This window comes from Streptopelia decaocto, assembly GCF_964273445.1.
Source record: "Streptopelia decaocto genome assembly, chromosome: 3".
In the NCBI taxonomy this organism is placed as follows: domain Eukaryota; kingdom Metazoa; phylum Chordata; class Aves; order Columbiformes; family Columbidae; genus Streptopelia; species Streptopelia decaocto.
This window is the reverse complement of record NC_138656.1, coordinates 2,723,259-2,749,889: the sequence shown is the minus strand read 5'-3', so window position 1 is coordinate 2,749,889 and position 26,631 is coordinate 2,723,259. Positions and strand designations below refer to the sequence as shown.

General features: G+C 38.9%; 1 protein-coding gene across 1 annotated transcript in view; it reads right to left on the bottom strand.

Moving 5' to 3' along the window:
- The window catches only part of LOC309437568 (uncharacterized protein), a gene marked incomplete at its 3' end in the record, with an annotated part of 279,930 nt that overhangs the window by 81,771 nt on the left and 171,528 nt on the right, over nucleotides 1-26,631 (bottom strand). The window contains exon 5 of the mRNA XM_082048111.1: nucleotides 12,201-12,329. Within this exon, the coding sequence (XP_081904237.1) occupies nucleotides 12,201-12,329 (129 nt within the window). The remainder of the gene's footprint in view (nucleotides 1-12,200; nucleotides 12,330-26,631) is intronic.

Genomic DNA, 26,631 nt, shown 5'->3' with positions numbered 1-26,631 from the left:
GTCATTTCAAAAACCTTGAATACAAATAATGTACAGTGGGGGAAATGTTGGTACAACCTCCCTTAATTCAGTAGCCTTGAATTCACATGTATTTTTTTGCGTGTGTTTTGTTGGGGTTTTTTTCCCCCCTCTCCCAATTATAGTCTGTAGAACACGGTAGGAAAAAGGCAAAAGTATTTTCTATTAAAAACCATAGCTTTTTGTTTGGTCTTATGTTATTCTTTGAGAATAGCCTATATGGACACTGCAGTAAAAATAACATAAAATCCACGGCTTCCAGTTTTTCAAAGAGCTGAATACACCCACAGCTACAGTATACCGTATTCCATATGTGAATACAGAGCAATTTATTTGCACAATTGCTTAATTTTGATTCGCGAGTCAAAGCGCCGTGTTCTGCAGGCTCCGGCATTCACACAGGGAGAATTTTAATTTTTAAAATCTTTTTAAACGAGTTGGTCAGGAATTTTCGAAAAAAAAGGAATGTTTCCTGCTGTACTTTAGACCAAAGAACACTGCCTTGGAGACAAGACAAAATTTCATTATTATGCGCATGGGAGCAATAAGATTAGCTCCTATTGCTGCCCCTAAGGTGGAGCAGCAGGAGGAACCAATGGGACGATGCTAATGTGTATGTTAATAGTATTCTCCTAGAAGAAGTTGGGATAATTAAACATGTACCATCTCTTTAAGACAGAACGGCACACATTTTCTTCGGATGGGTGTTTACAAGATTTCCAATTTCAGGTCACAGCCATTTCTGAGATTGCTTAAGAAAGAGATGGGAATAACTTATCTTATTCATGTATTCAAAGAACCTTATAAAATGTGCAAAACATAACAGTTTTAAGGGGCAAAACATGTGTCTTGCCTTGACAGACCTGCTTTATTATGTGTAGTGTTGTACACTGACCTAATATATTGAACATTTTTAGCTAATATACCTTGTAGGAACCAGCCTTTAATGTGATGGATTTTATAGTATCTCATTAGGGTGTGTTTATATAACCTGATACTAAACACATTTTCAGATTCATGTTCCTTATTAAAATTGTGAGCCGTATTGATTTTTAGTTGAACGGCAACAGAGTCATTTTACTATTAAGAAAGGCTGCTCTCAAGTTGTTTTCACAGATCACAACTACTGTGACACAAGCAGTGCACATATCTCTCATCTTTCTTTACAGCCTCAATTATAAGAATCAGGATGTGTTACCCCACCTGCTTTTCTATTGGGTGAGCGATTCTTTGCCTCCATTTAGGATGCCAAAAAACATTTTTATTCATTGGTTTGGGGGCTGTTGTTTTTCAATATACATTCATGACAAGCCCCCAAACAGTATTTATATTTTTCCTTATAAAGAACCGTGTGTTTTTAAAACCAAAATACCTTAATGCATCTGCTTTTCAAGTTTCCATAACAAACTGAGTAGCTATAGCAATATTTACTCTAATACAGCAAACACAAAAACTTAGCATTCCTAGCAGTGTAGAAAAAAATAATGACTTTCACATCCTAATGTCTCCATTTTGTAAACCAGTCTTCAAAGGTAAATCTAATGTCAGCAGTAAATAGAGTGGCTCCAATATTTCTCTGAGGAGTCATGGGGAAATAACGATCTTTGAGGCACTGTAAATAGTTTAAATTATTGGAAGGCCCTTGTACGAAATGAAATATGAGAATTAAGAAAAAAGAAAATAAACTTGATTTCTTTATTGTGAAGTTAGGGCATCTGGAGGTAGCCCAAATTTTAAATGCAAATATTTAGAGAGAGAAATTACCGCTTCTGAGACAAGCAAATCATACACTTATTCCTGACTCTTATTGATTTAATGAACAGTTTGTTAATATAAGGCCATTTGAGAAACGAAAAACAGACATAGAAGAATAGGTGTTCATTACATTCCTGCATTTTTAAAATCAACCTTTAAGTCTTCAGCAGGGAAAAGGTTTGAAATGAAATTGCGGCATACAGAAACTGCTGGATTTAATGCAGCCACTTGTGCGCTTTCAATTTAACTACACCTGTTAGTTTTGCCACAACACCACAGAAGCAGTTCAGCAGCCTCCAGTAATTGCCGTATTTGGCCCAAGAAATTTTAGGTCTGAACTATTTCTCAGAAAGTAGATTTTCCCTTTATTTTGCCCCTGGCATGCTATTCATTATTAAACATTAAAGTTGTGTCAATTACTTACTTCCATAGTTGATTATTATCCTGGTTATTCTACCAGCTAATCAACTCTTTCCTAAAACATGTCTAGCAGTGACTTTGAATTGATGTACAGAATATAATTATTTGTGCAAATTTCTTTTGTTTCTTGTTAACCACAGAAATTGGTTAATGACTTTAATCCCTGCAACCCCTCAAAAAGAAAGTATCTTGATTCACCAATTTATTTTTAATCAATACTGGGCTAAGCTTTGAAAGTTGACTATTCAACCAACATAAGACACTGCAGTGAGAAAAAGAAATATTGTCTCCATCTCCTTTAAAGCAGGCTGAAAACACCTTCATCTGAAAGACTCTGTTAGCTTTATCAGATCCAAAGCTCTTCTGTTTGAGGTGTAATTATTTTACCATTATTACATGCAAGGCTTTTAACTGAACAGTCATTCCCTCTATTTAAGCAGTAAGTTTTATAATTTATTACGTCTCTTTGGTCATCAACTCACTATACAAACAGTTGGTCACGAGTGACCAATTACATTAAGGTTAAGCAACATAACTTTAAATTAGAAATAAGCTAATGTATCTTCATCAAGGGCCTGCTGTGTTTTCAGCCCTGTTTATGAGATGATACTAAATGTGGATATGGAGCACGCTCACTGGGACCAATTCCTATCGGCCTGAAAATGGGAAAGTCTTGAGCCTGCTCAGGTCCAGAGCTAATTAATGGGATAACATCTGCTTTACACATTCTGCTGGAGTAATTTCTATCAACTTCACTGTGAAGATGCATGGGAAACTATCAGAGAAATAAGTATCTATGCTGAACCATATTAATCCATAGTGAGCCTGAAAATGGGAATTTCAGTTCTCCTATTATCCCAGAGACGGGCAGGGGGGAGGAAGAGGGCGCAGGGCTTGTTTCTTGGATTATACAATTTCTGTATTTTTAGCCTAGGATATATATTTAGTTCTGTTTGCATGCACATGCTTGCATATGCACACGCTGTTCGACTGCACGCAGGCTTGTTTTCTGTGTGTGCTGTTGGGCTTTTTTAAGAACGAGCACAGCAGCAGATGAAGATGACCATGCTCCTCGTGCAACAATCAATTTTACACAGGAAGATGGTGAAGTGGTTTTATTGCATTACTTAAAAACACAGCATGAATTGCTAAAGCAAAAATACAGTACTGTGAAACAGGCTTCAAAAGTGATAAGCCCGCTCACTTCATTTTATCAGCCTGTGTAAAACGCACTGTGGTATGAAGGGCCAGGCACCGATTCTGATTTGAGATTTAAATAAATACAATACGATGGGAACACTGACCACCTCCAACCCCCCCACAAAAAGAAAAAAAAACAACAGAACATTTTTCTGAAAAACCTACAAACTCCCAAATCCAGGCATCTCCTCACCCAAATTTTACCAATTTGTCCAAAAATCACTGAGCAATTTTAATTACAGCGAGATGCTTAAAGCTGCATTTTGCTCCTGAGTTTTTTCCTGCTGAAGTCCTGTAGGGCACAGGATCAGATTGTTGAGGAGAGATGTCACATTTTTACACATGTGCTTTTGTCTGTATCTATGCCTACACATATGTAAAAATATATTAAAAGAATGCTCTTTAAAAAATGTCTGTACTGTAAACATCTATATGTATATGTTCACATAAAGCATATATATATATATACACACACACACATACATAAAAGCATAGACAAATATGCAAATCTGTGTGTGTATGCACAGAAAAAGAGACAAAAAGCCAAACCAGAAACAGGTATGCACCAGTAAATGTCCAACTTTGGAGTGGCAGAATGAGAAGAAATCATATAGTTTCCTTTATATTATTAAGCTATGATTTACAGGTTTAATTCTTCCAAGCTAATGCATATGAAGAAATTGCATATGGACAATATAAAAGGGGGAGAGAGGTCCTTACAATAATGAAATTACATTAATAGACATTCACCTTTACCTAAGAGGTTATGAGTTCATATGTCAACTCTATGGAATATTTTCCATAATTTGTTTGCCATTGTGTATATTCTATTTATTTGCTTGCTACAACGTATTGAAATATTCAAGCTATTGGGAATGAAATGCTTATTTGACTAACAATGCTTATCTGTGAATTAATGGTAGAAAACATGGAGTTTTCTAAAAAGCTGTCACTCAGTTTTATTTATGGAGGTGCTACTGAGACAAGATTCAAGGTCTTTCAAAGAACACCAACATCTCTGGCTTAGGGGAGGAAAAATATTATTTACTGAACATTTTGAACAATCTTATATAATTGGGTAAATTACTGAAATGAAATAGCGCTTGCTTTTGTCACATGCAAATGACAATCGCACAGTGAGCCAGGAAGGTACGTTGCACATGCAGTAGCCAGAATGGCTTGGGTTCCAGCTTCTGTTGTCTGCGGGGAGTGAGTTTGGAGAGGGAGGGAATGCAATTTAAAGACCTACAGAATGCAACATTCCTATGTGGCCCATCACACTTTGATAAAAAAAAAAAGATTTTTAATTTGCTTAAACATACAAAGATGGATGGTCAACCTCACCACTGCTGGAATATTCTGATTTGCAGCTAGGATTAATAGAAACCATGCAGCAACTGTTCTCTTTCTTCCTCCTGCAAATGAGGCAACACGGTTGGAAGAGGGGTGAATCCTGAATTCTGTTAGTCTATCTACCCTGTCAATGTTATTTGAACACTTACTTTCCTTAAGGGGCTCATTCAGCTGTCCTAATATGTATACAGTGATAATATAGTCATACGCATAATAAAGAAGAGCTTCGGAATTATAGTCAGCTTAGTAATAATGCAGTACTGTGCTAGAGTGATTGGCAACTGTTGATCCAATTATATAACTGGTTGCTTCTTAAAATTCAGGGATATGAGATTGATATATAATGTGCTGTAAAGTGTAAAAGAACTGGACAGGAAATAAGGCGGGTTGAAATTTTTAGTGCTTTGATCAAATTAGAACCAGGTTGATGAAAGGAAATGCCTTGGGTTCTCTGCTTGAAGTTTTGTGCTATACAAAAGGCTCTTGAAATGATCAATTTTGCACATGTCACTCAGTAAGTTTAGAGCAAACTACTCTCTGTGCTGGGGAGAATCTCTGCAACGGATCACTCACAACGCCACTCCGTACTGGACATAAAATTTGGCAGATGCTCAGAAATGAAAGCAATGAGGCAAAGGAGGGACAGTCGCAAATCATAGGAATACCCCAAATTTGCAGGTTTTTGAGGTTTCTGCACAGCCTTTATTTTGACTCGGGAAACACAGATGGGTAGAGACAGAAAAGGGTCATCTGGTGAAACCCCCAGAAATAAATGCAGGATTATCTTTGGTGCTGTTCTTTTAAGCATTTCTCTAGCTAACTCACTAACTAGCTTTCATCCATTGTAACCCTCTGCCTGTCCCCTGCTTTTAAAACAGCTACTATTATTTATGAAGTGCTGTAGATGTGCAGTGAGAAGCACAGGGACTTTTTGCTCTTATTTTTCCTTGAGGACAACTTAAAAGGAGAGAAAAAAGCACGTATGAAAAGGCACCTTGCAGGTAAGGCTGTGGTTCTTCTGTCGCTTGGTCTGTCTCTGAAGAATGACTCCATAGTGGTTAGTGTATGAGACACAACCTCTCTGGTACCAATCTCTCTGTACTATATGCTACTCAACGTAGTGATTTAAATCCCACAGTTCCAGTCTTAATGCATTAACATTTCTGCACTCCTCAAATATATCCTGGAAATCTGTCTCCCCCTCATAATTCTCAGCCCCAAATCACAGAAACGTGTAAAATCAGAAGGGAGGCACCTGAGTCCAGTATACATCCATACCTCTGCCAGGAATATATATGGAGATTTACTAATAAATACACACCAGGGGTGGGGGAGAGAGGGGTAGAGAAACAAATTCCCAAGCCAGGGTACCACAAAATGTCCCATGACACCCACTTCAACAGAGAATAGGGAGGAACTACTTGAACGAGCTATTGATGCTGAAATAACCTGCTGAATATCTGTTACCCTCAGGATAGTACCTGCACATAAACGCTTCTGTTTTGGCATAATTCCCTCTGCAAGAAATGCCTCCAGAAAACAGGGTTTCCAGAAATCATGTTACAGGATGGGGAGCACTGATGGATCGGTGCAGTAACCTTCACCTAGGCCTTCCAATTCAGTTTTGTGTGAATTACATCAAATTGCGGTGGGTATTTGTGTTGGATGCAGAGTAGTTGAATAGCTGTCCATTTCTACACCCAAGCAGCTCTTTTGAAGTTGATTGGTGTTCCCCAGTAACAGAAACACTGCACAGCATCGAAAATGACAAGATATCACACTGCAATTTCACTAAAAAAGATGCATGGGGTATATATGAATAATATTTTTCTGAGTGCCAAGAGTGGAGTTAGAGAAATGTCTTTACAATTTGCACGAGATACTCCTCGACTCTAGTGGCAGACATTCACGAGTGCACACACTAATAAGGTGTAATTTGACAATATGGTAGAGGTCTGTCTTTCCAGTTCTATTAACTGTGAAAGACACAGTTCCTGGTGCCAACTTGGTTGCACAGCAGTAGCATTTTGCTCTGCAGCCAAAAAAGCAAGGATCTAGCAACCGAGCTGAATGCCAACACACTGGGAGATCAGAGTGCACAAAGAGGACGGCACTGCACTGGGAAGAAGGCATCACCTCCAGCACTGCTGGACCGACTATTTGGAAGAAAAAGCACAAAATAGCGCAGGGTTTCACGGTGGAAAAACAAGGGAAACCTTCCCATCGCAGAAATGCGAAGCTGTGGATCGAGCGGCAGCGGCGGCGCTCGAGATCCGCACCAAGGAACCGCGCTAACCTGGGGTTGGATTCTCACCGTGCTCCCTGAAAACACACTACGTCGTGGTGACTTGTTATGTTATGAAAACATAAGAAACAGGATAGAATGAATATATTTTAAATAATAGTATTTTCCGTAACATTTGCCTTTTTTGTTGTTGTTGTTAGATCACACTTAATATGATTCCACTACATCAACGCTGTGGATGAAATGGAAAGCTGTATTCTTCTAAATGTGTTCCTAACATGCCATTTTTTACAGAGCTGCCAGGGGCTATTCTGCATTCCCACAACTGCTACAAATGTAACATATTGTTTTGCAATAAAAATTAGCCATAAAAGTGTGAAAAATGCCAGGGATCCAAATGTGAGAAACAAGAGAAGGGGGTATGGCTTTCACACCCTTTTAGTGGACATTTTATTTATTTTTCAAATGAAGCAGACATATTTATAGCTACTGTATTTCAATTATCTCTTAATTTCTCACATTTTATGCAAATTCTAGACATTTTAATTGCAAATGAGGAGGGAACTTATTTTTAAAAGTGGAGCAACACAACATTTCAGATCTCAATTCTAATTCCAAATTTATCCACATCACTGTTAAAAACTTTTAAAACCTCGTTTACACTGAGACTTAAAATTAGGTGCAATTTAAAACAAAAACAAAAGACCTCCATGCCAATTAGTTATATCACCAAAACCTTTTTCACACATTCTTAAATCTTTCCTTTTTAAAATCAAAATTTTTAGGTAGGAAAAGTTGAGGAAGTTGAAGTAACATTATTAATCGGTGACACATTATTTCAACAAGAGTCAGTAATTTAATAGTATTGTCCATAACTGATGAAAATTAATACATTACCCACCCTATTTTCTCCTTCTGTCTCCATGACTTCAGTAACCTAGGGCATGGGTTATTAGCTCAATCCGTGCTCAGCCGTCACTCAATGGGAAATTCTTTTAGGAGGATAAACCACAGCTCAGCCTTTGGCTGGATAAAAATTCCCACTATATTATTAAAAGCATTAGTGACAAATGTCTCTCTTTTCCAAGTAGTATTCCCAGTAGCTTACTCTTACTGAACATTAATAAGCAGATGGCCTTCAATGCTAAATAAAACATTTGTAACAAATTCAAAACCAGTTGAAGCTGTGCTGATTTTAAGCGGGGATAATTTTCTAATGGATTCTAGGGCTCCAAATCAAACGGTGGGTCTAGGGATCCAATCTGTGATGCTGGGTCAGAGCAGACACGTAAGATGTACCTATGCAGAGCCCTTGCATCCCATAACCCAACTGCTTGGGCCCCAAACAGACAAGGTTTTGGGTAGATACCAAGGTTTTGGCAAACACTGCCTTCAACTTTGCCATCTGAAATCCACCCTCTAGAAACACTATTCCCAAACAACAAAATATAGCCTAAAATGGAGCTCTGTTCATGCAGAAATGCTGGCTTTGGTACTACCCTTCTCCCTCAAGTGGTTACCCCGTTCCTTTCTTTTACTATGCACACACATTGATGTACACACATGCAATCACAGGTTTAAAATCACACGTGCCTACGGAGCTCTCTAAGCTGAGAATTCAGTGCTCAACTTCTCACTATCCAATGAAAAGATCTTTAAAAGTCCCAACTATTCATTATAAATGGAAATTTACTGTCTGAAATGTGTGGGGTTTTCTCTGCTTTCTTTCTATTTGGCAATTTATTTTAATGCATTCAAAAAATGAGACATAGCACTTTGGTTAAGACATCTGTATTTCAGGCCAACATCTTCAGAACTGTGAGCAGCTCTGTTAATAGTATTTTCATTTGATTAGGGTAATCTGCTGCTGTGCTGTCTTAATCTTTATCCACTACCTTTTAACCAATCAATACTTTAGGGTTATAGATTTGGAAGGCAGATGATAATTTTGTAGATAAACTCTCTAGGCACTGCTGATATAGTATGGTTGCATATTTAATATCTTTTCAGAGGATTCACAACTCCATTAATGTAGGAATCTGCCCAGAAGAACAAGTTAAACCTTAAATTTTCAAAGCTGTGCGCAGGGACTTGGCCACCTGACTCCTATTAATGTCAATGAAAATTTAGAGGTAAGAAAAGCAATGTCTTTTCCCTGGGATCATTTCTTCTTTGAAAGGAACCAGAGAAAAGAGAGAGGAAATGAAAAGCAACTTCATACCGCAGGCTGAGAGCAGCAAGGCCGGCTGTTGAGGCTGGAAGTTTACAGCAACAGAATGTTCGTTCACAAAGTGAGTGAGCATCTCAACATGTATCAAAATTGCTAGGTATGAGAAGTTCAGAAAAAAAAAAACATTAGATTTTGTGGTTTTAAAATGTCAGTGAAATATACATTTTTTAATTTTGCTCAGCTAAAATTATCTGTTGCTTAGGATATTAATTTTGCAGCTGATAAAATTAGTTGTCAGACCTCTGTTTATGGCCTAATTACCTTTTGTAAGAAAAAAAAAATGAGGGCAGGAGAAATAAAAGGAATAACAATAAAATACAGTTATCTGCCTTCCAACAAAGGGGGTTCTTCACGACATGTCACCTGTGTGCATTTCATTAGAGCTGTGCACGTGTTCCATGTACATGAAACCAGATCTGTTTGGGCTGTTTTGCCAATCCTGGCAGTGCCAGCTTGTGCCTGCCCTCATCTCCATGCCTGGGGACACACAGGACGGGCCAAGCCACCCTCTGCTACTTCTAGAAAACTGGTGATCTTGAAATTATTCAAGCCCCTAATGGAGCAAGTCAGGAAAAGTGGGGCCAAAGTCCTGGAAATAAAGCCACTGCAAACAACTGTACTTTCTTTTTGAAATGTTTTTCCACTTAGATTCCAGTTTTGGAAACAGCAAATCCCTTTTTTATTGGTTAGAAGTGGGTGCTAGGCATGCCACTGAAAAGTTGCAAAAAACTGGCTGGAGCCTAGGGTTACAGATGTTAGAAACAGCACATTTTGGTCTCATTTCAGCCCTCTCTATGCATATTGCCCGATCCTTCAGTAAGAAGCAAGTACCACAAACATTAATGACAAATTTAATGAAATATAACAAGGGAATGTGTAGAGTCTTGCATCTGGGCAGGAACAACATCAGGTTCCAGTATAAGTTGGGGAATAACCTGTTGGAGAGCAGTGTAGTGGAATGGGACCTGCGGGTCCTGGGGACAGGAGAATGACCATGAGCCAGCACTGGGCCCTTGTGGCCAGGAAGGCCAATGGTACCTGGGGTGGGTTAGAAGGGGGGTGGTCAGTAGGTCAGAGAGGTCCTCCTGCCCCTCTACTCTGCCCTGGGGAGACCACACCTGGAATATTGTGTCCAATTCTGGCCCCTCAGTTCCAGCAGGACAGGGAACTGCAGAGAGAGTCCAGCGCAGGACAATGTAGATGCTGAAGGGAGTGGAGCATCTCCCGTGTGAGGAAAGGCTGAGGGAGCTGGGGCGCCGGAGCCTGGAGAAGAGGAGACTGAGGGGCGACCTTATTAATATTAATATTTGTGTCAGGCGGATGGAGCCAGGCTCTTCTCGGTGACAACCGATGGTAGGACAAGGGGTAATAGGGACAAACTGGAACACAAGAGGTTCCACTTAAATTTGAGAAGAAACTTCTTCATGGTGAGGGTGGCAGAGCCTGGCCCAGGCTGCCCAGGGAGGTTGTGGAGTCTCCTTCTGTGCAGACATTCAAACCTGCCTGGACACCTTCCCGTGTAACCTCATCTGGGTGTTCCTGCTCTGGCGGGGGGATTGGACTGGATGAGCTTTCCAGGTCCCTTCCAATTCCTGACATTGTGATTCTGTGATTCTGATTTCTTAATAGCTTTTCCCATTACATTAATCTGAAAATTGAAATCAATTTGTACAGCATTCATGTTAATCAAGTTGCAGCCATGGTGTCATCTAAACTACAGCTGTACCTGGCAGAGCCTGGGAGCAGAACATACAGAAGACAAGTGAACGTGGCCTCAGATAGAAGTTGTCCTTTGAAGCGTTCTGTGCAGCATTGCCATGAGATCTGCCCGGCTACATTTTTAAAATATATTTGCCAAACAAAAAATGTATATCTGTGTTCATATCACAAGATGTAAATGTCTCTTTTGTGGTAGGAAAAATCCTGCTCTCTGGAAGTGATTCTAATCTAATCTGACATGCGGTATTTGTAAACGTACATTAGTGTCCCAACCTATTTACAGTGTTTACATAAAACCCCCTGAAATCTCCACATTCCTTGAAAAGTTAATCCAGTACAAATATTGACTGGCTGTCAATTGAGCATTATTGACTTGCTTCGGGACTGTGCTTTATTGCCTTAGCTGATGAAACTTGTTTTCTTTGCTAAACTTAATTTCTTTTTGGGGCCATTTGGATGAAATACCATTTTTGCAAGACTGCACCTCTCCCGCTGGCTACTGTGGGCCTGCATCTTCCAGCTAGCGAGAGGGGTAGGACAGCCCAGGTACTTCGCTGTGTGCAACAGGAGCTTGTAGGAGGCCAACAACCCAGCCTGTACTTCACAAATTCCAGTTGTGGCACTCTACACCTTCACTTCTTTTTTTAAAGAATGCTGAAATTCTAAAAGTAAACACCTTGGACATCTTTGCATCTTTTTATCAGGAATAGTACAGATGAAGTTGTCCAGAAACCAAAGTGCACGGAACACACACACTCATCATATTTTGAACGCCCAAGAAAACATTATTTATCATTTCATTTTTAAAATCTATACTTTCTAGATACAGCAAAACGGAAATCAAAAATAGCAACTTTCACAACATTCCCTGATTCTGCAACAAATTCCATCAAATGTTTTCAAGTTCTGACCCCCAGGTCAAGTGAAACTGACAATAAATCTTAGGAAAGATTCAATATTGTTAAGCTGCAAAACCCAAAATCTATTACAAAAGATTTATCATAACTTGTAAAAAATGAACCCAAAATGTTTCAGTCAGTGCAGGGAAGGACAGAAGTGTGGAATGGCAGACAGGGAAAAAAGTGTAGATCTCAAATGACCATAGCAAGTTATAAAGCAGATATTTCTCTCTGATCTCAAAACAACATTTAGGAAGGAATTTCCTGAAAATTCCAGTTAAGATAGATATAGGGGATTTCTTTGTTGTTTTTGTTGCTGTTGGGTTTCTTTGTAAAGGAATATAACATAGCTGCCACTTACACTTTGCAGGAGCACTATCTGCTTCTCCACACAGGGACGCTTTTTGCACCACGCACAACTCCAGGGCAGTATCTGCTGCCAAAACAGGACGGTGCCACCATCTGCTCCTTCTTCTGTTCTCATCAATGCCTGGTGAGAGAGGAGCAAAGATAAAAAAAAAGGAGATATGTCATATAGTTACATCTTCATTTAATATTATTTATAACTTTTTATGTCTCGTTCAGGTGATGTGACAGTCCAATTCTTTCAATCAAACATCCTCAGATTGTCTTTTTGGAAACTGAACAAAGCCATGGCACTTGTGCTCTCAGATTTCCAACCACACAGCAAGTTTATTTTTGTCTATTTTGTTTCCTTTTTATTTTAGCCTTTACAAGTCACTTTTTCTAGAAGACTTCATTTCCTTTTAAATAAAATATTTCTCCTAAACATTTGACAAACAGAAGAATCTATCCTATAACACTAGCTACGTCAAGAATGCACATGCTCTCTGTTAAGATCCTTTGGCTAGCTTGAATAAAGTTAAATGTTGATATTTTCATTAGTTTACTGGTTACTAAGTTTTGGGGGCCTTACACAAATTTTACTTTTTTAAATACAAAAGGGGCTGATTTGTGGGTTGTTTTTTTTAAAAAAAAACCAAAACGTGTTACCATTGCAATCCTGTCAAATGAATTCAAGGTGTCTAAAGCAGTTTAGCTAACAGGTTCTATGAGCATCACAGCAGAACCACCATATGGCCCAGTTTGAAGCAACTGTCTCCTCTGCTTTTCCTTCCACAGTCCCCGTGCTGATCACCACATTCCCACCGACCACATGAGGAACAAGCACTGTGTGAGACAGCAAGAGAGCAAAGCAGCACTGCCCCCCAAAAAACTGCTGAAGAACAACCACCCATTCACAGAATCACAGAATACCACCCCAGGTACCATTGGCCTTCCTGGCCACAAGGGCCCACTTCTGGCTCATGGTCATCCTGCTGTCCACCAGGACCCCCAGGTCCTTTTCCCCTATGCTGCTCTCTAATAGGTCATTCCCCAACTTATACTGGAACCTGGGGTTGTTCCTGCCCAGATGCAACTCTACACTTGCCCTTGTTACATTTCATTAAATTTTTCCCCGCCCACAGTGGCTATCCCTCTGCCGGATGTTTTTCCTGCAAAATGTTATGCTCCTGATGCACGAGCTCAAGTAAAGCATGAAACTCTCCATGATTTTTATATTTTCTTTTGTACCATAACCGAAATTAAAATTATTTTCGGTGGAATATGCATAGCTGCCTTCTGCAGGTTTCACAAAAAGTGTTGCAAGCGTTCTGTAGCTGTTTGGTCCGTGCCCTCATCCTGCTCCCTGTTCACACAGGTCACTTCAGGCACCAAAGGAACGGCCGCTTGTGCTTGGAGGCACAGCACCCACGTGCTCACGGGAGTGCAAATACAAACCCAGAGCACCCACAGCCTTCACTGGGGCTGCATGGTACCCTTGAGGAAAAAAGCTGCATCCCAGAGGTATACACACGTGTGTGTATGTACATTGTGTGTACACATGCGTGAGACAGGTCAGGGCAGCTCGGGGACCACAGGAGCAGGGATGTGCAGCCAAACAAGCCTAGCTAACACTGGCTTTTTAAGGTGAGACATAATCATTTAATGTACAGATGGCATATCAGTTTACATCTCACACTGAGAGATCATGCTTGGTTATACGAGAAAAGGGAGAAACAAATTATAACAGAGTCAGAAAGCACCTGAAAAGCGAGGCTGTGGGGGACCCCAGATGTACTTGAACCAGCCACAATCACACCATCAGCATGAGGTGTAAAAAGTGCCAAAACAAGATGAAAACACCGACACTCTGTATGTATGCATTTTGCTGTAGCCCAAAATCCTTCCCTTCCTACATACCTGTACATAATAATAATCATCATAATAAAAAATAAGCCCTCAAGATCAAATAGTCAGTGATATCTTAAAAGAAAAAAAGAAGACAGGCTTAAGAAACCAAATCCTTGTAATAAATAATATATTATGAGTTAAGGAGATGAACTGACAAAGTGGTGCACCTCTAATCTCCTCCCTGCAACAGCGAGAAGAGCTGAATCACTTACACAACATTTTTAAGTATGCTGAGGGATGGCTCCTACTCTCCACTTTCCTAAGAACAACGTACTCTACTGATACCAGATTGACTAAGCTCCAGACCAGCAGCATAGTCAGTTTGAACGCATAATTTTCTCTGATAAAAATAAAATTGCTGAACATTCTCTTATTAGAATATAATTGACTGTTTCAGGGCAGGTTTAAATTGGGGATGAGATAATCAAGGTATTTAACTGATGCAAACTCAGCTCTGTTTTGGGGGATCAGAGGTAAGGTCTTTCCTCCCAAATCTCTGATGTTCAACGCCGAGTTGTCAAGCCCAGCAGCTTGAGCCATCCCACTCAGGATTCCCAGTTATTCATTTATTTCAAACCTGAAATGACACCTCTCCACCTGGACAACGATTTTAAATAGCAATCTATAAAAGAAAAAAAAATCCAGCAGCATGGCAAAGATGCCAGGCACATAAAGAAAATTAACTACCCCATATTTCTAAGCAATAAAATCAATGTCACCTTTTTATACCTTCAGCCCCCTTGTCAAATGTCACTCAACGGATTCGTACCAAGGCTGTGCAGCTATTTTGGGCAAGGTAGGGCTACAAGGACCTCCCACCTTACACCAGTTCTGTGCTTCTCTACCACAAGCACATCCTTTCAATTTTCCTCTCTTGGCTTTGCCATCTAGGGAAAAAAAATGTCTCTACAACATCCAGGACCTGAAAGCCACCGTGCTGAAGTGCATCAGCTTTTATTGAAAGAAATATACACCTCCCAAGCAACAATTGTTGAAGGAGGAAACACTTTTGGTGTAATGTACCACATGCAAATTTCATCACGGAAACTCAGGCAGCAATACAAAACAAAAGACTGCAGGACACGAGGTTTATTTTTAGAATGAATGACAGTTTGGCATTCTGCTATGAGAGGTGTAAACAGACCAGAACCTCTATTTTGCTTTTAACAGCCCAGAAGCTGGACAGGTTGTTGTTGTTGTTTTTATGTATTACAATTATTTCTAGCACAGTGTTAGCACACTTTCATGCCTGAATAAGCCTGGTATATATGTGACTGCACTAAAGACCACTGTATCTTCAAAGGTCAAGCATTAAACAATGAGAATATAACTTGTTAATATTTGAACTAAGTTTGAAACTATTTCAGTGATGACATCATACCTATCTTTTCTAATTTTTCTTAGTCTAATAAAGCATTTCAACTCAAAAGAAAAAAAGGGGGAGAAGGGCAAAATAAAGGAAAAGAAAGAACAAGTGTGTTTCGTTAGCAAGAAAGCAGCAGATTAAAAATTCCGAGCTAATTATTTTGACATTAGTTATTTCAGTTTTGCGGAGATTTTTCGAATGATGCAATGATCATCAGAACCAACTGCGCCCACAGAGTTATGTCTAAATAGAGTTATTACTGGCCATCAGCTCAGAAGCCCACACCGACACAGCTAAGACTCATAATCCAAGTCAAACACACCTAGGTGGGAGAACTAAGAAACTGTAAGAATAGTATTAAAGGATTAAGAAAATTCTAGGAAAAAAAAAGAGACAGTGGCAAATACAGGTAATTGGTTTTCAAAGTTTGGCTTTTCTTCAACAGTGTTAGAGACAATCCCAAAGAGAATTTAGAAATAAGAATGTATTTTGCAAAATATTTGCTTGCAGTACAGTGCTTTTGTATTGAAAATCAACTCACCTACCACATAATTTTTGTTTAGAATAGCTTTTTTTATGTCCTGCAGAATTCACCAGCAGTCACCAGCACTCCCAAAGCCACATTCATTTGGGCTGATAAAACTATCTCATAAGACGCACGGAGAAAAGAAATGACAAGGCAGGAACAGCAGCCTCGTGCTCTGCCCTCTGCAGCCGGGATTCGCTGCCTTTTCTCTACAGTTCACATTTTTCCTCCTATACCACATCCCAAACTTCTCTTTACACTTTTCTCAATGCTGCTCCATCTTCTTTCCCTACTAAGGGCTTTTCATCCTCCTTCCATCCCCCCCTTTATAGCAACCCTTTTTTTCCCCATCTTTCAGTTGGTTCATTTTCTCACCATAATGGAAGCGGTTGTCAAAACCGCAAGCTGGTTTGGCATCTTAGAAGTGCAATAACTCACATTTTTCTACTCTAGAAGCAGTTTTATTAATTTGAAATTTACACTTGACCATTTCAAAATTCTAGGAGAAGGCATAAAAATTAAGAATATTAAAAAAAATAATTTAAAAATCAAAGAGAAAGACAAGAAAGAAGATGAAACCATATAGTGATGGTAGGAAAAAAAAAAGGACAAAGATTTTCACTTTGTCTGGCACAGTGTCTTCATGTTTTTTAAATTGTTCTGTATTTTCACAGCTTCAGCTGATATTTCTGAAATATGGAATTTGCATTTTCTAGCTGGGGAACGCTGCCAAAGCTGTTAATCCCGGGCAGATGTAAAGTTGCACCACTATATTGTGATGTGGCTCCTTAAAAACAACTTAAAAGGATAAAAAAAACCCCAACAAAACAACCACCCAACCACCACCACAAATATTCACTAACCCATATGGTCAATAATTGCTGTTTAATAGTCCTCCTATTACAAACCTAAAAAGCAGCAGCCAGAATTACCAGTAGAGTATTAATAAACAGGAATGAGTTAATAGTGCATAAAGACCTTCTAGTGGAACAGTGGGGGAGTAGAATATTCTTTTCTTAAGTCAGCTGTAAGTAATTACTACATGGTGTGCTTCTGACTATTACCATAACAGAGCAATTGGACGTGAAGAATGGGTAATAGTATGGACATGGAGGTATTTTTAGAATATCAGCAGTGAGGCAGGTAAATGCCCTACTCAGGCACAAACCTTTAAATAAGTTTAAATAACTTTTCCTAATGACACCTAACCTGAGCAGAATTTTGGAATGATCAACCTAGTAAATTATTTAAAGTAACTTTATAAAGATGTGTCTGTGATATGTAAATAAGGGAAACGGCAAAAAGAAATCCCACGCAGACACGAAGCAAGCAGCCAGCCTTACGGTAACTCCATAATCACAGGTTTCTCTCCGTTTCTTTTCGAGCAGTGCCTTCATCTGTTTGAGTGCGGACTGTGCTCCGCTCGCTTCCATTGGCTGCTCAGGTGAAAACGAAAATATTCAAATAAGAAATGGAACTGCGATTGCAGGAGTTGTGGGTTTTCTACAATTGAGTTAGTCGTCCTCAGTGATTTAATGATGCATATCATTTATTTTAAAATATTGTTATAGGAGCATTCACTGGGATGCAGCTCTGTGTTCAAAGGACTGTCCATTATGTTATGCAGCAGAGCTTTTCATGTACAACTACAGGCTGAGATATTGTCTATCGACACAACATATGCTCTCAGATAAAAACAGCTTGAGACTTTTGATTCAGACAGTAGTAATTTTGAAATTGCACAGAAATATAATTTAAGGAATATTTTGAATTTTTCAGGCTATAGGTCTTTCTCCTGCTATGTTGCTACACAGGGCAGATGTTGATTTTTCAATTTGCAGGTTTGTTAAGCATCATGGAATGTTTTGGTTCTCAATCAAGAATATTCTTCCCAAGTGGTTGCAAAGTCCTATGCCTGAAAATAAATGCATGTCCTTTTTGTTTCTTAGCAGCACGTGTTCTGCATTCAGTAGAAGCATAAAATAGATAACACGATGCCATTTATCGGACCAATATATACATTTTAAGCCACAGGATCTCAGAACGCAATGTGTTTGCAAGTTATACTCTACAAATACAGTTTATATAGGGCAAGAGGCAATTGCATTTACAGTGTGTCATACCAATACTTCTATTCAGAAAATGTGCATATACCATGCACTATGATGTCCTTGGTATTGTGTCCATTCACTGATATGTCACTATACTGGTCAGTTACCAATGACCTTATAAAAGCAATAGTCCCCACACACATAATTTTAACGATGAACAGCATAGCACATTTCAAGTATGTGCATATATGATCCCTCTTCCTCAAATTCCTCATTTCTCATTTGCATGCATACCAACAGACAGGACAAAATAATTTTGGCTCCCCTAAAGACAACAGAGATGGTGATGCTGAGTTCCCCCACAGTATTCGCTATCTTCAACAGCGGTTTATGACTAATCTGCTGCAATGTCATTGATATTAGTCCTATATTTTCATTTAACAATCAGATACAGCTATAGAAATCACAATGTGCCAGATCCACCGCTGCGTAAAGTTGCTGACTTCAGGGCATTTTATCAAGATGGGTTTGGCCCTTTGCAGTCTCCTGCCCCATTAAATCTGAAGATTATGTGTTGTTCTTAGTCAGTCCACTGTTATCATAATGGAGAGCTGATGTTATAATGTGGGTCAAACAAACAGCTAATTGTTCTTGGGCATGGCTTGAGCAAAAACAGAGTGGAGAGGCTGAAGACGTTAATAATAGTACTCGGCACGATTATAATAGATAGTTTCTATCAGAGGATTTAAAATCACTTTGCAAGCTTTACAAGCACAGTGCTAAGTGTTTTTGATACTCCCATTTGAAAGTGAGACCATCATCTTAAGATCATGCTCATACATTTAGATACTGGAGCAGTGAGAGTTTTAAACAATCAAGAAGGCAGTGCATGATAAAAGGCAAGCTTTAGGGAGTCACGCTAAATGAGCCAACTTGGAATCAAAGCAAAAGTTTGCAAGGGCGTTTTTAAACAAACAAGCTAAATAAAAAGAAAACAAGTAGGCAACACTGTAAGGATAAAAATTCCATATGGACAAAGGTTGGGTTTTTTGTTTTTGTTGGTTTGGTGGTTGTTGTTGTTTCCTCCCCCCCACCCCGCTCCAAATTAAAACAAGACATTTGCTGCTTTCTATTGTTTTTCTGCACTACTGTGCATCCAGCAACTGCTTTTGTAAAAGGATGGCACAGAAAAACCTACGTGAGTGGTTAGAGCTTTCCAGTCAAGTCCAGGACGCAGCACAACGTGCTGGATTGCAGGAGCAGACTCTCTCAAGCAAAAGACTGACTTCTCACATGCCTAGGAAGGGTTTAGGATATTTCTAGTACTGTAGACACACACATATTCACACTTATGCATACATTTATTAGTATATTAAACAATCATACCCCAGGCTACATCCTGTATGGAAAAGTCCTATGGAAAGGTAGAGACTTACAGTGCTACAGGCAAGGCAGAGAGGGTGAGAAGGGAAACACAAAGAAAAGTGAAGCAGTGACAAAGAAGTCAAAATTGCAGCCGGAATCAAGGTCACCCAAAGCGACTCAGGAACTGATTACAGGCAGAATAAATCTGCAGGTCTGGAGCTGACAGGGAAAGGAGGTTCAGGGGAGGCAAAAGTATGAAAAATAAGGTGACTTAACACTGTTGAAAAAGTTTCAACACACAGGAAAACACCACAAAAACTGATTTGAAAAATTGTCAGCCAGAGACGAAGGCACGGAACGCATGAGAGCATTGTAGAGTAGTTGCAAAGAAAACCAGTTTTCTCTTTTGGTAGACAGTGTTACAAAAATATTATTGCTCAAGTTCCCTGCAGCTCTCCATTAATAGAATCACAGAATAAATTTGGTTGGAAGAGACCCTCAAGATCATCGAGTCCAACCATAACCTAACACTGGCACTAAACCATGTCCTCAGAGTTTCTGAAGAATTACCATTCTCTAGGACATCTGACAGATTTGTCGAGAATAAAATACAATTTTCTAAATTATTAGCCCTAGGGAAATTGTTTTGTAGTTCTCATTCAAGCTGTTACTCAGGGTGCGTTCTGTCCTTCAGAACAACCTGAAGCTCGTCCTGCATTGTAACTTCTTCAAAAACAAGATAATGGATTATTTTAAAATGGTTCTTTGGGAAGACTGCATATACTTTAAAGCTTTCCAGTGTGGCACACTGGCCTTACATCTTCCAGCTTAAAGTGGAATCACTGAATCAATAGTTATATATAGAAGTATTTGGGTTAACAAAACAGTCCCATTATACATTTCTACAACACTAAACTTCCAGAAGAATCCCCAAGTCATCTGAAACTAAAACTTAACTTTGATCAAGGTATCAGTCTCTCCTGTCCCTGCAGCATCCCTTGGGTATCTCCTGAGAAAGTACTGAGCATATTCAAACCTCTTTCAGTGATGGGCTCAGTGCAGAGGTGTTTTAGGTCCATGATTATGCATAATTTCCTTAAATGGCCTATTTTTGCTTTCTGGTTCTTGCATGAGATAGTAAAATGAAACACTTTAAAAAAAAAAAATCAGAACTGAATCATTCATGGATGGCTGCAATTGTTATTTGTATTTCACTGGCATCTCAAGATTTCAGGTGAATTTGGATGCTGGTCTTGGAGCATGTATTAAGAAACATCACGTCTTCCCCATAGAGCTTTCAGTTCAACAAGAGAGACACACATGGGAGGAACTATATGGTATCCTGACCCAGACTGTGCCCAGAGCACAATTTGTCTGAACCCTGAGCCTTTACAAAGTACGTGACACAAACTTTTAAAGGGTGAAGGAAAAACTTAAAAGATTACAAGAATTTTTAACTTCCTTCACCTACGTTTATACTTGATACAAAGTAAGGGCTGCAAAGAATTGCCATGCACTGCAACACTTCCCATTTGCCAACAGGGGAGCCCCGAACCACTGTAACTTTTGCCAAGAGGCATCACTCTCCCATTTCAACTGAGATCTCCACATTTTTACTACTGCATTTTGTTGGTCATGAAATCATCATGTATAACTGCCCTTCATCCCATACACTGCACAGTTTTGTGTATACTGTGACTCAAAACTGCTTCTAGAAAAGCAGTTTTGTTTGAAGTCCAACTTTTGATTTCACGCAGTATCACTCATTAACTGAGCAAAGCTGACAAGCAGCCTCATTTATTGGAATAACAGCTACACCTCATTTTACTCACTTGCACTGACATGATGACCTGTAAATATTCCCACCTTTCCCTACAGTTATTTTTTCTGGTTTTCTTTCAGCTACTTGATACAGGTACCGCTTTTTCCCCTCTTGCCTTGCTATCATTTCTAGTCTCCAAACGCACTTGTATTCTTCTCCCGCTTAATTCATCCTTCATAATTACATATTCCCTTAAGATCCTTTCCTATTAGTCAGGTTTCTTAGTTACCCCTAATGGCCCATCCACTTTCAGGTACCACCATTTGCCAACCTGATCACATTTCCACATGTGGCTGCAGTTGGAAGAGCAGTTTCCCTTTTCTGTTACCTCTTCCTGAGATACCATTTTTCTCAGGCTGTTCTCAGACTGCAAAGCTTGTCAGTGCCTTTACCAGAGGCTTTGAAATGACATCTCCCATTACGTTTGGCTTTGTTGAAAGGTGTCCAACAACAGCATCACACTGCGGAGGTCACCAGGAGACTACAAGTTGATAGGCTTTTCCCAAGCCTTGCCAGAGATACATAGTTTAGGACAAACCTCCTTGCTGCTTGCTCAGTTGAGCCTGTAATGGCTGCAGGGAGAGTAAAGCTGGGAAAAACAGCCAGGCCCTTCGAAAGCAGAGAAAATGAACAGATTGACATTCTCAAAATCCTTTTATTTTTATGTTATTGCTGGCTTTTATTAAAAATATTGTTAAAATCCAGCCTGTTTCTATGGAGAGGTTCAGTTTCAACAAAACATGCTTTCCTGATGGAAAACGTTTCATCATAAAAAAACATCCAACCAGTTCTACTGATAAATTTCCATGTTCTTTTCCTGACTAGAGCCAGGGACAACTATATGAATCTTTCCTGAGGAAAAGGAGTTCCTTAGTTGGAAAAAGGCAAGGTGCTTATTCTTCCTTGGACGTATGAGTAAAGCAGTATCTGATTAATACTGAAAGCAGTATCAAGAGAAATGTATGCTAAGTTTCAGCACAGAATTAATTTCTATGGGTAAATATGTATCAATTCCTTACAGTAATAGAATGTGCTGCAAAATTCAACAGATTTCTCACTGTCATGGTGTAAGTAATCAAGAAACATATTAAGAAGGAATAACAAGAGAGAGACACTGAAAAATGCCTTTCAAAACTCCTTTACTCCTTTACTGACTACATGATGTTGCTACAGCAGTGATCTATATATTCATTTCATCCTAAATTTTTAGATTAATAGATATAAGGAAGGAAAACCCTCACTATCTGACTTCAATAGATCTGTAGCAATTTAGAAATTCTGAGTATTGTCCTGATCAGAAAGAGGTACCAAGTATTTTAGTGAACACTTCACAGAAAGTATTTTAGTGATTTTCAACATGAAGCCTTTCAAGCTTCTTGAAATAAGGGCTACACAGCCAGAGGCAGTGGCAAGTGCCCCATCCTGACATGGACGGCTAAAGAAGTTCAAAATTCATCGGAACTGAGCATGCAAAATACACTTTGAAGGCCAAAATTGACCATAATCTGAATGAGGAGACTTCGTGGAAGAAAAATTAAGATTTAATTCACTTAAAGTGAAACAGCCAATTGATAGCCTGTTTGCCACTGAGTTCGCTTATTCAAGAGTAACAGAAATAATACAGCAGTTACACTTAGAAACAAAATACTATATGTAAACCTCAAGCTTCTTGAGCAGAACTGTACTCTCTAAAAACCCCATAGCCTGCCCCAAAATGCTAAATAAAGTCTCACTGACACGCTCTATTTATTGACATTTATATAGTCTCAGTATATAAGCAAATATTTTAACCTTTTTCTACACTTCAGTATTACAGTCTTAGTTTCTAATAATGACATTAAGCAGTTCCTAAATTAAATGCTACTCGCTATTTCCCAAAATAGTGAAAACAAACCAGAGCAAACCAAATACAACAGCATTTTTTAAAAGATGTGATAATCAGCAAAAACGATGCATAAAGCCATTATTTTTCACTGGGCTTTGTTGTGACAGTTACCATAGCTAACCCATTAACATATTTGCTGTACAAGTATGGTCATTCTACAGCCTTAATTAACTTTCAAGTGGAGAGTGATGTGGCTTACCACTTATTAAATATCCTCTACAATAAGTTACAGTTTTACCCTTCCAACCTCACTTAGCCAAGACACCTAGAAGAACCAGCTTTCTATCTGACTGTAATTTTGTAATTGCTTTTTACTGAAATTATGTTGAAACCGGACCCCCTATGTAAATGTATTTTGCCTGGTTCATCTAAAATTGGCCACCCCTAATCAGATCTGGTTGATATTTGATTGAATAAGTGGAAAATTAAGTTTCTTTCTGATCACGCTTTGCCTTTTCCTCCCTTTCATTATTTACAACGTAGGCATTTCTTCTGGTTGCAATTTGAAAGCGTGCCCCCTAGAGAACAGCAGAAGGCAGACAGACACATGGGAAAGGCTGCTTTGGAAGCTAATCTGCTTCTAGTACAACACACAAACAGTGTAGCTACACTAAGCAAAGCTCATTTCAGCAAGCACTTTATTCATGAAGAAAGCAATGCGATTTGAGATTTAATCGAGTCAGAATTAGGTTTTGTGATTAGCAAGGCTGAGCTGTTAAGGTATAGTCATAATGATATCATTATTTCCACACACCCATGTGGCACGAGCATCGTCGAGGAGCGTAATGCTCTGTATGTTTAAACTGTATATCGCCAGCTAAAAGCAACTGCATCCACCTCCACTGGGCGTTCCAGCGAGGATAAAACAGGACTTGAGTTTGAAAAAAAAATACTTCTACAAAGGGAACACATGAAAAGGCCACAGGAGTGCATAACTGAAAAATACATAAAAATGCAAATTTCCCTAAACTTCATCTTTGGATGGACTGAAGCATAAGTGAGAACTTCAACAAAGCTATAGAAAAAGATGACAGGTCTGAGTTTCAGAAATTTAAGACAGCAGTAGGATTAGACACTTTGGGTTGTCTTCGCATACATTTCTTATGGGAGTTAATTCCATTTGACATGCAAGACCAAAGCAAGATTACAGAGGCATAGCCCCATGGCGAGGTGTATGCTGTAGCTAAAAGCTGGGATTTGAATAATTGTGCAGGCTTACTCCAAGAATCAGGCGAGAACAGAATGAATGGATTATTACAAGGAACTTTGTACATTTTTAACTGCTGGACTTAATAAAATACCCTGTGTGTAAGACTGGTATTATGGTCCTCTGCACTCACTCTGGTTGGAGTTTGTGGTAGGATCTATCAAATCTGAGAAAAAACAGAAGCTGTTAAAAAAGAATGTTTAATGAAGAATTGGGCAGGGCCGTGCCCCACGCGATTTTCTGAGGGAAGCAAATTTGGAGAGCTTTAGTTCAAAATATTCAGGCCCCAAAAAAGTTAAAGGGAATTCATTTCCTGTACAAAAGAAGGTTGACGGAACACAAGAGATTGGATCAGAAAACTGAAGGAACAAAATAAAAAAAGAAAAAGGTGAGTTTTTATTTCACTGTTTCAGCTTGTTAGCTAGGTCATTTATTATGGAGAAAGATTACTAATCCACACATCATTTTTTTTTAAATTGACCTCTTCCCTTTGTGTCTGTGGAAGCACTTGTCTGTAAAAGGAGGTAATAGCTGACTGCTCCTTAGAGTCAGTGCTGCTTAATTAACTGTCCAGTGAGAATTATTGAAATACTTATATAATTCTTATTTAGCACTCATTAAAGTGAGGGATACAAATGCTGGACAATGAGAGGTTCAGGAAGGCTTTGAAAAGAGGGAGTTAGTGCTCTAATAGCAAAGAATTATGAAAGCCTGCCCATTAATGGTAACAGAGCAGACCTTTCATTTTAAAAGTCACTGGCTCAGATCTGGACTTATTTGATATTTTTTAAAAATTCCTTCATCTAACCCCCTAGCAATAGATGATCTCCAATTCCTCCTGCCGTCACTAACCAAAATGTTGCTGCATGAAGGGGGTAAATGGAATTTACCCTAAATTGCCCTAAAAATGGAATTTGCCCCTAATTGCCCTAAAAAATAATTTCTATTTCATTTCAATGGGTGCTTTGGAAGTCTGCCATAAAAGGTAATGAATATTTGGAACCTGGCAGTTTCCAAAATGGAAATGAAGAGCCTGCTGGGTACCAAGCAACAGCAAGATTCAACACTACCTATAACTTACTCTGTGACATGGATTATGGCAGTAATAGACTATTGTACAGAAAATGAGCTAAATTCATCAGTACTTTTTGCAAGACAGAAGGAACATGCATGCACATCTTCCATGCACAATTTTTTTTTTCAGAAATAGATGGCTAAAAATAATTAATTGGCCCAATTACGGTGTGTTTCTTGTAGCAGAACTGGGTTTACATAGGCCGTATGCCTCAACAGTTTGTCCCCAGAAAATTCATCAACAATAAATAACAGTGTTACCAGCATCTTAAAGGCTTTGAAGGTTCATTCCTCCACAGGTGTGCTCCATTCCTCTCTCTAATCTGTATATTGTCAAAAGTTCTTGAATCTACAAGAATTCACTTAGAAATGAAGCTCAGATATCCTTTCTGTTCATATAATGATTGATGAAACACAAGGGAAAATAAATTGAATTATGTTAAATCTCCCAGGGAAACATAATTAAGCTGTAAAGCATTCCCTTGAAATCTTTGTATCAGTCAGGCTGTGTCTCCTACTACGTGATCAATAATAATACTAATTAAAGACAATTATTTTGAAGGACTGGCATGAACTTTCAGCTTTTACTATGTTTTATACTATCAAAATCTAAGGATTTGTTTGGCTATCATATCTGCAAAATCCTCCTGTATTTCTAGCCCAAGATTCCTAAAGTATTGTGGCTGGAATTTTTGCTTTCTCTTTTGGTACCTATTGCTGTTCTGTATGTCTGTATATAGTTCAGTATACATACATTAGAGAAATGCCACTGAAGATAATACAAACATTACAACCTTACCCTAAATACAAAAGCTGGCCAACTGCATGGATTATGCTGGTTTCAATTTCCTTTTAACTGGACTCCTAGGCATGAAATACTTGTACATGAGAGTTATATTAAATGACCACCACCACCTTTTGCCTCCATTACCAAACCAAAACATGGCATGTACTTCCAGTTCTCCAAGCAGGAGATGAAACCAGAGTTCTGGGAGAAAAATCACAGCAGACACATCTCAAAAATACCGGAAAAAGCAGGACAAAATCTAATTCAATACTACAAAGGAAACAGTGCCATCGGTTTTCCAAAGGAATTTCACCACAAATGGAATGTGTGGACAAAAAGGCCTGGGAAAAAAATTTGGTTAGTGAACAACTCTTCCCAATGCAATAAAATTATATAAAAGATGATTGCATGTTTTTACTACCTACAGATAAATATAAATAATTAGTGTACATA